This window comes from Myotis lucifugus, unplaced genomic scaffold (assembly GCF_000147115.1).
Source record: "Myotis lucifugus unplaced genomic scaffold, Myoluc2.0 scaffold_477, whole genome shotgun sequence".
NCBI classification, from domain to species: domain Eukaryota; kingdom Metazoa; phylum Chordata; class Mammalia; order Chiroptera; family Vespertilionidae; genus Myotis; species Myotis lucifugus.
In genome coordinates, this window is record NW_005871525.1 from 562291 (window position 1) to 573535 (window position 11245).

The following is an 11245-nucleotide window of genomic DNA, read 5'->3' on the forward strand; positions in this document are numbered from 1 at the left end:
AGGGTGGGGGTCCCCCTGGGGTGCCTGGCCAGCCTGGGTGAGGGGCTGAGGGCCGTTTTCAGGCTGGCCACACCCCCTTTAGGCTGGGGGTCCCCACTGGGGTGCCTGGCCAGCCTGGGTGAGGGGCTGATGGCTGTTTGCAGGCTGGCCAAGGCCCCCAGCGGGGACCCTCACCCCATGGGGGGTGTGGCCAGCCTGGGTGAGGGGGCTGATGGCTGTTTTTCAGGGCTGGCCACACCCCCCCGGTGACCCCAAGCTCCCCAGCCTATCCTTTTTTTTTCTTTTTTTTTTTTTTTTCAGCCCCCCCCTTGAGCGGAGGCCCAGGGAGGAACTGGAGTAGGTATCTGGGATTTATTTATCTTCTATAATTGAAACTTTGTAGCCTTGAGCAGAGCCCACGGCCAGCCAGGGAAGGCGGGAAGCTTGGCTTCCTCCATTGCCGGGGGCAACCCAAGCCTCCTGCTCGCTCCAGCTCTGTGGCTGCCGCCATCTTAGTTGGGTTAATTTGCATACTCGCTCCTGATTGGCTGGTGGGTGTAGCAGAGTGGCAGAGTGATGGTTAATGTGCATGTTTCTCTTTTATTAGTGTAGATTTTTGCTGATCTGATAAAAGAAATAGGTATAATTTTGATTCCTTCACATCATATGGTTATTGTTGTGTTAGCTGTTGTTATTATTTTTTTTTATTTGACAAACTAAGGGGAAAGAGGTCATTGCCCCTGACTAAATAGTCAGGTATTGCATGTTTTAAAAATTCTTGCAGTACACCAGTTGAAAATCACTGCTTTAAGATCTTTTTGGGTTTTATTATCTGTCTGTTCATTTTTTTAATCTTTATTGTTGAAAGTATTACATATGTCCCCTTTATTCTTCCATTGATTCCTTATACCCCACCTCCACCCCAGTAAGATCTTTTTGAATTGAAGATTCTCACAGCTAAAACCTCCAGCATTCAAACTACACAGAAGAGAGTTGACCTCTAAAGAGTTAGTTCTGGCTCTGGATGGGTAACTCAGTTATTTGAAGTGTTATCCTGTACACCAAAAGGATGCAGGTTCAATTCCCAGTCAGGGCACATACCTAGGCTGATATCTCTCTCTCTCTCTCTCTCTCTCTCTCTCTCTCTCTCTCTCTCTCTCTCTCTTTCTCTCTCTCTCTCTCTCTCTCTCTCTGTCTGTCTGTCTCTCAAATCATTAAAAACATATCCTTGGGTGAAGTTTAAAAAAAAAAAAAAGAGTTAGTTCTGAGCTGCGCTTTCCTTCAAAGGCCCCAGTATGTGAGAGAGAATTCATTGGTCCTGGTGAATTTGTACATTTGAGATCTCCCAGCCCCACTCCACCTCACCTTTGCCCCTGGGAATAACCACCTCTGATTTCTCACCTTCATCTTCTAGAAAAAGGCCATTTCTTCTGAAATGTTTGGAGCTATCTATACATATAAAAGCCTAATATGCAAAGTGTCCCCTTGGGAGTTCGGCTGACTAGGAGTTTGATCGTTCGCTATGACTTGTGCTGACCACCAGAGGGCAGCATGGAACGACGGAAGGCCCCTGCCGGCAGCTACTAGAGATCCTACCCATGCAAGAATTTTGTGCACTGGGTCTCTCGTAGCTTTAGCATATATAATAAAAGCCTAATATGCTGTGTCCGGTCAGCCATTCAACAAATCAACGTGTAATATGCTAATGGTATGCTAAGGTCACTCAACTGCTTGCTATGACATGCACTGACCACCAGGGCGAAGACACTCCAACTGGTAGGTTAGCTTGCTGCTGGGGTCTGGCCGATCAGGACTGAGGGAGACAGGCCAGACACGCCCTGGAGCCCTCCCATGGTCCCTCCCCCGCTGGCCAACCTCCTGCGTCCCTCCCTGGCCCCGATCATGCACCAGTGGTGTCCCTCGGCCTGGCCTACGCCCTCTTGCAATCCAGGACCCCTCGGGGAATGTTGGAGAGCCAGTTTTGGCCTGATCCTGCTGGCCAGGCCAAGAGACCCCATTGGTACACAAATTTATGCACTGGGCCTCTAATAAAGTTATAAAGTTTATTTGGCATGGAGGGAGGACCACATGTGAAGTTTGTAAAAGTGTTACCTCTTCCTATCCCTGGCTAAATAGAGCCCAACATGGTTGTCCAAGCCCTTATAATTAATATCAAGATATGCTGTGATTTGGGCAACCTTGGTGATGTCAGAATGGGACGCTAAGATGAATACTAGTTGAAATTGTAAAAGGGAAAAGCAAACAAGAAGAAGAGGCTTCCTTTGAACAGGGCTCCAGCACTCAAAGGCATAGCCTGTTTTCTCCCCACATTCCCCTGCCAATAGGGAGAGGGGTCATGATGGAATCCTGGGAACTGTGTTAGGAAGCAGCCTTCTCACAGAGCTGGGAACCGGGAAAATTTGAGGAAAGAAAAGTTTAAAATGTTTTTCTTCAGCAATGTGATGTAATAAATTACTGAAAAGTTTTTTTTTAATCTGATAGATAAAACTAAGAATTAATGTAACTTAGTGCCAGTGTTGTGGAATACATTTCTGTAGCTTTTGATCGTTTCCAAGAAAGATGAGCGTGTTCTAATTCGCTGTTGTTCTTTTAGCGAAGGTAGTTTTTCCTTTGAACTAAAGACAGAGGGTGGATTGCAGTTGGGTTGGAAGCTTGCCTGTCAGCAACAAGTACCTGTATATGCCTGGTGATAGGCCCCTAGAGTGAGTCCCCCTTAAAAACAAAAAGTGTAGCTGTGTGGCTGAATATATGGGTGTGACCTTCAGTTAAGAGCCTTAGTTGCCTTTTTGAAAGACATACTTTGTATCTATGAAAGTCTTGGCAGTAGAGAAGAGTCTGTGCTGAGGCTATTAAGCACGTATTTGTGGCATGAACCACTGTGCTGTTAGAAACATTTTGTACTGAAATCAGGCTGGGAAACAATGACTGAAGCCCTCCATGAGCACAGTTTTGTAGATGATGGTTCTCTGTTAAGTGCTAAGTGCTTTCATTTTTTAAAATTTGCGTCAGATGGGTTTTCCCTTCCTCTCAAAAGGTGATCGCTGGAGACAGTTAAGTAACATGTCAGTCTTATCTTTAAACTAGATGCCCTGTGCATGAAATTCATGCACTGGGGACTGGTGGGGGGGTCCCCTCAGCCCGGCCTGTGTCCTCTCACAGTCCAGGAACCTCATGATTGATTGCCCCACAGAGGGAGGCCCTGCCCACCCAGCCGGGGGTCCGCAATGGATCGCCTCACAGAGGGAGGCCTCGCCCACCTGCCGCAGCACTGCTGTGGGGTAGCCTGGGCCTCCCTCTTTGGGGCGATCATGGAGCCCCCCGATTGATCGATCACCCTGCCAGCTGGTGGCCTGGGCCTCTCTCTGCAGGGTGATCATGGGGCAATGGCCAGGCCCCCGGCCAATCCCATTGCACCAGCCTTGGCTGGCCTGGTGCCAGGGGTGTCATAGCGTGGTGGTCCGTAAGGTCGTCCAGACGGTCATTCTGCTGTTTAGTCGTTCAGTCGATTTGCATATTACACTTTTATTATTATAGATATATCTGGTACAGGTGGCCCTCAGGTCATATCCTAGTGAAGTAATACTACCTTTTAAAAAATTTATTACTCCTGATTTAAATTTACTGGCAAGCTCTTGGCTACCCCAGTGCTCCATAAGAAGGAAGAACGGTGAAATTGTTTTCAGGTCACTTTTTCTGCAGTGCCCCACTGTCTGAGTCATCCCAATACCCATGCACCTGCAAAACATATGCACTTTTGTTGACATGTAACTTTTGCATTCAGAGGCAGCAAATTAAATTTATCTGAGCAGAATTGCTATGTGCACAGAGGTGGGTAAGTAATTTCTGCCCAGGCAGTTTCCCTTTGCCTTTGGCTCAGAGCACAGGCTATTGTAATAGGTGTGTAACTGAAGGATGGCAGAGAGAGGCAAGCCAGAGAGACAGACACAAGATGCTGGATTTGGGCAGTATGGCTTTGTAAACAAAGTGACACAAATTAGGGCAAAAATTTCAGTGGGACAAGGGAGGAAACAAGAAGACTGGAAATGCTGTATAAAGCTGAGTCCATCCAGATGGTGTTTTTAATAAATTTATCAGACACATATGAAGTATGGTAATGAACATTCAAATGGGGAGTGGCCCGGCCCCTATGGGAGGAAAATCAGTATGACACCTTCTGTGCCTTGCAGTCAGTTAGAATCACTCTCTAATTTTTCTCAGTAAAGGAGTCACAGAACTTATTCAGACCATTGAGTAATTATTAGGCAGTCCAACTAGGCAGGCTGAGGTTTGTGTTTCTAGAAAGAAAAATTAATAACAGAATTATTTACTGCTGAAATGGAGAGAGTGGCCTATGTATGCCAGTAAACCCAGCAGTGACATATATCTTCTGTGAGAACTCCCTTAGTGTGACTAAAGCAGATAGCTCTCCTTCAGGCATAAAAGAGCTTTTTAAGTTCATTAAAAACCATATTGTTGCATACATTCCTTCGCTCCTTCTTGAAATCCCCAAAATGATTTCTTCCTCAGAAAATAGTTTAGTCTACCATGAGTGTCCACACTTTCTGTCTGTGGGCTAAACTGTTAGGGGAAAAGTGGAGAGAGCGGGTGGGTATGTAATGCTTAGATAGCAGCTCTTCTGCAGTGGGCATATTTGTTTTCGTTCTAATGTTTAGGTCAAGACCCAAAGATTGATTATACTTTACTTTTCTAAGAAAACTTTCACTGAGAAAGCAATTTTTTTCTGCTTTATTCAGTAGCTCTTTGATTTTTTTATCTTTTGGTAAGGAACTATGTTAAGTAAGGTTAAGTGCCATAACCTACATAGTCATCTCGTTTTCCAGCTCTGGTTAATTCATTCAGCAAATATTTAATACTTACTCTATGCTAGGCACTATTTTTTGGCAGTTAGGAGCACAGCAGTGAAAAAAAGAAATAAAAGTTTCTGCCTTTATGAAACTCACATTCTAAATCTCTGATTGTCAGGTTAGAGTTAGATACTGATTTGGTTATTAAGAATTGGTTGGTACAGCACTAGACTGATAGTTTCATCCTGATTATTTACAGAAGGTCCCTATCCATTTGGGTTTGTGCACAAGTCCCTGTCCTTCTCTCCCTTCCACTTGTTGGCATCATTGGTCATTTTACTGTTAATTTGACTCATTATCTAAAAATAGGCATGAAAATAAGAAAAGTGGTAATCTTTTTATTTTGTATTTTATGAAGTAGATGTAGTTGCTTATCAGGTTGTTAGCAGAGTTCTAGCAAAAGCTGTTTCTTGAAAGGAAATTTTGGTTTTAGGGTAGATTTCACTGATAAAGTCCGCCTCTACATGTATATGTTGAGGCGTGTATGTGTTGGCCACCCTTTGTAGATCCAGATTTTGACTAATAAACATTAATGAATAATTATGTCAGAATCATAGTAGAGACCATGGTATGTTATTCTCCAGCATATACATATAGGATTCCTTGTTAAGAAGGCAAAATTGTTTAATTTAGCATATATGTTAGACCACCTCAAGATTCCAGAGGGTCAGATGGTGATATTACTACAGTATTTTTGCTTAAAGAAAATGTTAGAGATGGAAAGAATCTTCTTTAATAAACCCATTTATAAACGTGTCTATATAAAAGGAGTTCCAAGTGCTTACCCTAGACTTGTTTCCCAAAGACTTAGAAACTGTTATTAGGAATGACTTTGTGATAGTCCCTGATGCTGCTGTACTAATTGACCACTAGTTAAAATCAGATTATCTAGGAATAAAATTGTGGAGCAGTAACTAGGGTAGATGGAAATTAACAAGTTCAGGAAGTGTCCACAAAGACAACTGGTAAGACCCAGGGGTGCTCAAGAGCATATCAGCGTTCACAGTCCTCATAAAAGGTTTTATCCTTTCAGAGGCTTGCCAGCTTTCTAGTTTTCCTGAAGACAGTGTTAAAATGTGTGAAACTGTTAAAAAATATTCCGTATGTGGAACAGAACATAGGAACGTATGTGTAAAGTTTGGAGACACGGAACACTCTCATGCCCACCACCCAGCTTTAGAAATGAAACACTGATAAACCTTTAAAGCTTTGGTGTGTCCCTCCCCCATTCGCTTCCCCACTGTCTTATCCAGAGGGTAACTATTCCTCTGCATTTCCTAGCTTTTCTTTCTAAGGTCACCATATAGGTTTATATTACTAAACAGTAGAAATGGAAACAAACTCTATGTGTTTTTCTGACTTGCTGTTCTTAAACCAGCTTTCTATGTGAGATTGAGCTTTGTTGATACACGTAGCTCTAGTTCATTTCTTTTTAGTGCCGCGCAGTTTTTGTTTAGTAGTGAGTTTAATAATTCAGTGGACAGGTTAGACACACCTAAAGAGAATTATTGAACACAAATAATAATTTTTTAAGAAATTATCCAGAATGCTTCAAAAAAGAGGAAAAATTGAAAGGAAGATTAAAAAGCATGGAGGATGGAATGAAAAGTTCCAACAGAGGTCTAATGGGAATGCCAGAAGAAGAAGAAAACAGAAAATAAGGAGGAATCAATACCCAAATAATGGCCAAAATTTCCCAAAGTCAATAAAGCCATAAATGTTCATATTCAGTCCTGAGCAGGATAAATTTAATTTACATCTAGGTGCAACATAGTAAAATCGCAAAACACCAAAATCAAAGAGAAAGCCTTAATATTAACTGTAGAGAAAAAAACAAGTATAACAGAGGGATAGCACACTTGGGCAGACATAACAGTAGAAGCCAGAAAAATGGAATAATATCTTCAAAGGGCTGAGAAAAAACAGCTTTTAACATAGAGTTTTATACCCAATTAACCTATTTTTCAAGAGTGGTGGCAAAATGCACTTTTGAACAAAGACTGCTGAATACTAATGACTGTATCTTAGAAGGAAATTGAGCCAAGAAGAAAGGACTAGATAAAAAAGTAACGGCAAACATATTGGTGAATGTGAATAAGTAAGTTTTGACTGTGCAAAACGATAATAATGACTACTGATGTTCAGAATACAAAGCAAGGTGGAACTAAAATGTTACATAACACCGACAAATAAGCCATAAGGCAAGTGGTGTGTATTAAAACTGTTAAGGGAAAGGGCATATGTGATTTTTCATTTTAGGCATTGTTAAGTGTGGTGTGCATATCTAAAATTTAGTAAAGAGTAGAAATATATAACGTTCAAATCAATAGATAGCTGGTGTGGGAAGTAAGGAAAACTGTCAATCCAATAGTAAACAGCAACAGAGTGGACAGAGAGGTTGGGGAAACAGCAAAGAAAAAACTTGCAATTAGAAAGTAAATTCAATCCAAAGATATGAGTAATAACAATTAATGTAAGTCATATAAATCTGCCAGTTATAAAAATACTGACTTTAAAAAATTCTAGTTATATGTTATTTATAAGAGGCCAGAAAAAAATATAAAGTAGAGTAATATTAAGGAAATAGTAGCCAAATAAAGATGCTGTAGCACAAATCATAAAGGAAAATATTAAGTATTTCAATTCAGTGCATTAACCAACAAAGAAATAGCATTCTGCAAATCAGTTAGAAAGACAATAGACAAATAGACAAAAAGATAAAGATAATTTACAGAAGAGAGGTGGAGAATGATTCCAGAGGGGAAAGAAAAAGAACAGTGTTTTTCTAACAAAAACTAAAACCACATTGAGATGTCCTGTCACACTTATCTATCTAACATTACCAAGAGACGGTGAGGAGGAGCATGAGTTGAGAGTATAAATTCTTACAACCACTTACGTGAGTAATTTGGCAGGTGGAAGGTCAACTCATAGCCTTGAGTGTAATTCCACTTCCGAGAGTTTGTAAATCTTATGGATTCCTTGAAGAAACACCCATGAACGGAAGAAAACACTTTTGTTTGTAATCACAAAGACAAGAATGGTCATCTAAATGCCTCTCAGCAAGAGACTAAATATATAAATGCTTGTATCTTTACACATTGAAATGTTTTATATACTTTACAGGAATGAACTAGATTTATCTATCTATTGAATGTTCCTTCATCCTAGTTCAGTGTTTGTGGTAAATGTTAATATTGTTAACAAACATTCCCTTTCTTCTATGGGGCACACAGCAGGGTTGCACTGTCCCACCTCCTTGAACTTAGGTAAGGCCCTGTGACTTGCCAAGTCAACCAAATGTGAGCCAAGGGATGTGTTACTTTGGGGGAAGAGTTTTAAGAGCCAGTACCCAGCTCTCTCTCTTCTCACTGCTACTGTGATGGAGGAAGCACATATTAAAACAAAGCCTCTGTCACCCGGTCCCTGAATGATACAGTGAGCACAGCCACTGGGCTGATTGTCACTGAATACATAGGGTGAGCAAAGAATAAACGTGTGCTATGTGAACCGCTATGGGAGTTGGGGCTGTTACTGCCCCCAGAGTATTAGGTTATGTCTCAGCTCAATTTACTGTGCATCTTGTGTCCCTTCCTTAAGTTCTGTCTTCCAAATCACAGAATACTTCCTCTTTTCCATGAGACACGGTACCAGAACATCGCCTCTAAATATAGCGCTTCATCTGTCTTTTTTCAAAGTCAGGGGAGCTTCTCTCTAAGCCCCTTCTCTGTCAGAAAACTGTCCTTGCAGGTTATTTCACCAGTGTTTTTGCTTTGGAGTTAAGCTTCATAGCAAGAGATTCATCACCAGAAAATCCATTCTTTCTCCCTTCGCCTCCCCTCCCTTCCTTCTTTATCTGTGGATGGCTGTCCTCATCTGCCAAGAGCAGAGTCATTAGGGAAGGTTTGTGAGATGAAGGCTCAAGTACAGGCATGCCCAACTTTGGGAAATAAGTACATTCCATAAAGATACATGTAACACTGTTTACTTGGCATCATTGTAAAGTTAGAAATGTTTTGGCACAGTGGTAGTACTGCGCACCCTCTTTTCAGAGTATAATGTTATACCGAAAAGTACAGTATATATCTGATGAGAAATTATCTTTTTTTCCAATCTATTTTCAAATTATGTAAAGTAAGTTACAAATCTTGAATGTACGTAGCTAGGGTTAATTGTAGATTTGGGTTAAATAACTTAAATGGCTGAAGGGGAGAAAAACCCTCACCTTTTATCATTCTCTTCTTAGTGTTTAGAAAATCTACATTGATTTTGAACAGCTATTATTTTGTGGAAGCCCTTGATTTTTATAAATGAACAGGTTGATATGGCTTGGAAGTATAGAGGGAAACTCAGAATTAAAACAGAGCTAGTGTTTCAAAATACAGCAGTTTGTGAACAAAGAGAAAAGCATGTGTATTAAAATGCATGGAATAGTAAACAAACAAAAGAGGGAACTAAATCCTGGCTGAGGGCAATGTATATTCTGAACAAGGATTGGTGCCATGTCCTGGACGTTTTTCTTATTTATGAATTTTAAAATGGTAATATAGGTATATATACATACATATATAATCTTTCTTCAAATAAATTTCTTAAATGTAATAAATAAGTGCAGTTTAGAGAATACAAGTCCCATGTGCCTACCACCTAGCTAAAGAATAGAACAAGACCAGTACTTTTGGAACCCCTCCAAAATTTCATTCTGGAAATGAAGTCAATTAATGTTTGGACCCCATTGGTGGGGGTCCCTCCAAGATTTCATCTCTCTTTTCCTGGACAAATTATCCTCAAATTTGTATAATAATTCCCTGGACTTCATTTTTAGTTTTACATGTATGTATATATCCCTAAACAAAGTATATTTTTAGTTTTGCCTTTTTTAAAACTTTTTATAAATGAACTCATACTCTGTGTTTTTCTGTCTTGCTTTTTTTAACTTAACATTGTATTTTTTATTCATCTACTTGCATATAGCTATGGTTCATTAATCTCAATTACTGTGTAGCTTCCCACTGTAGTATTATTTTGCAATGTGTTAGTTCATTTTATAATTTATCGGGTATTATGTTTCTTTTCCATAAAATTATGTAAGGTTAATTGTTATATGTAGTTTGGTTTGTTCCAACCTTAGGTACAACTGTGGGGTTTTTTAAGCTATTTGACATGGAAAGTGTGTTCATATCCTGAGATAATCAAGATGTTCTAATTTACCTTTACTCAATGATTTGAGTTAGATATTAATTTTTTTCACAACACACTATCGAGATGTATTTGGCTTCTCTTGTCTTGATGCTGAATCTTGTGTTGGCTTCACAGTTCCCAGGGAGAATGTCGCAACGATTGCTGATTGTGCCAGTGTGATTGAAGGAGTCAGTCGGAGCCGAAACGCCTTGCTGAATGGGGACACCAAGAATTATGATTGGGATTCTGGCTACACATGCCATCAGCTAGGAAGCGGGGCCATTGTGGTTCAGCTGGCACAGCCATACATGATTGGGTCAATACGGTAAGAAGACTACTTCTCACTAATTACTTTTCAAATGGAAGACACGTACAAATTACAGTTTAGTACAGTGATGTGCCAGCAACTTCAGTGAAGACACTCTTCTGTTCTTTGCTGTAGATAGGGAGGGAGGGGCAGAAAGGGGCACAGAGATACAGTGCTTGTTGGATTCTCGGGGGAAGGGGAGATGCAACAGGAGTTAGACTTCTGGGGAAACCAGAGCAGAGGCCTCTCCCTGGTTCGTATTGGTTAGCGACTTGCAGGATAATGTCAACACAAGTTACACAGAATCAAAAATCATTTGAAGCTTTAATAAATGACTTTGCATAGGGAGCAGACAGAACCGTATATGAGACCTGCTTCTAAAAAGTCTTTGTAATGATCTTTGTGTCTGGATTTTAGTAGTTGTTTTCATTTTGCTTTAACCCAATATTGCTTGATTTATAGGATCATATAATTTTGTTGTTGTTGTTAATCCTCACCTGAGGATATTTTTTCCATTGAATTTTAGAGAGAGGGGAAGGGAAGGGAAGAGACAGAGAGAGAGAAACATTGATGTAAGAGAGACACATCAATTGGTTGCCTCGCATGCACTCTGACCAGGGCTGGGGATCAAGCCTGCAACCGAGGTATGTGCTCTTCACCAGACTCGAACCCGAGACCTTTCATTCCACAGGCTGACATTTAACCACTGAGCAAAACTGGCTAGGGACTGGTGACATCCCCTAGACTCTAGGGCCTAGAGAATATACTTTTAGTTCAAGAGAACCATCTGGGTCTTAAATAGGCTACCTATTTCTTTCTAATGTTTTAAGATTGACTCTCAAAGAATAATGGTAAATTATATATATACTAGAGGCCCAGTACACAAAAATTT

The 11245-nt window shown here is 40.6% G+C and overlaps 1 protein-coding gene across 3 annotated transcripts in view; it reads left to right on the forward strand.

The window, feature by feature from the left end:
* BTBD9 (BTB domain containing 9) overlaps positions 1-11245 on the forward strand; it is a 428978-nt gene that overhangs the window by 311311 nt on the left and 106422 nt on the right. For all 3 annotated transcript variants that reach the window (XM_023744579.1, XM_023744580.1, XM_023744578.1), the window contains one exon: positions 10182-10371. In XM_023744579.1, the coding sequence (XP_023600347.1) occupies positions 10182-10371 (190 nt within the window). The remainder of the gene's footprint in view (positions 1-10181; positions 10372-11245) is intronic.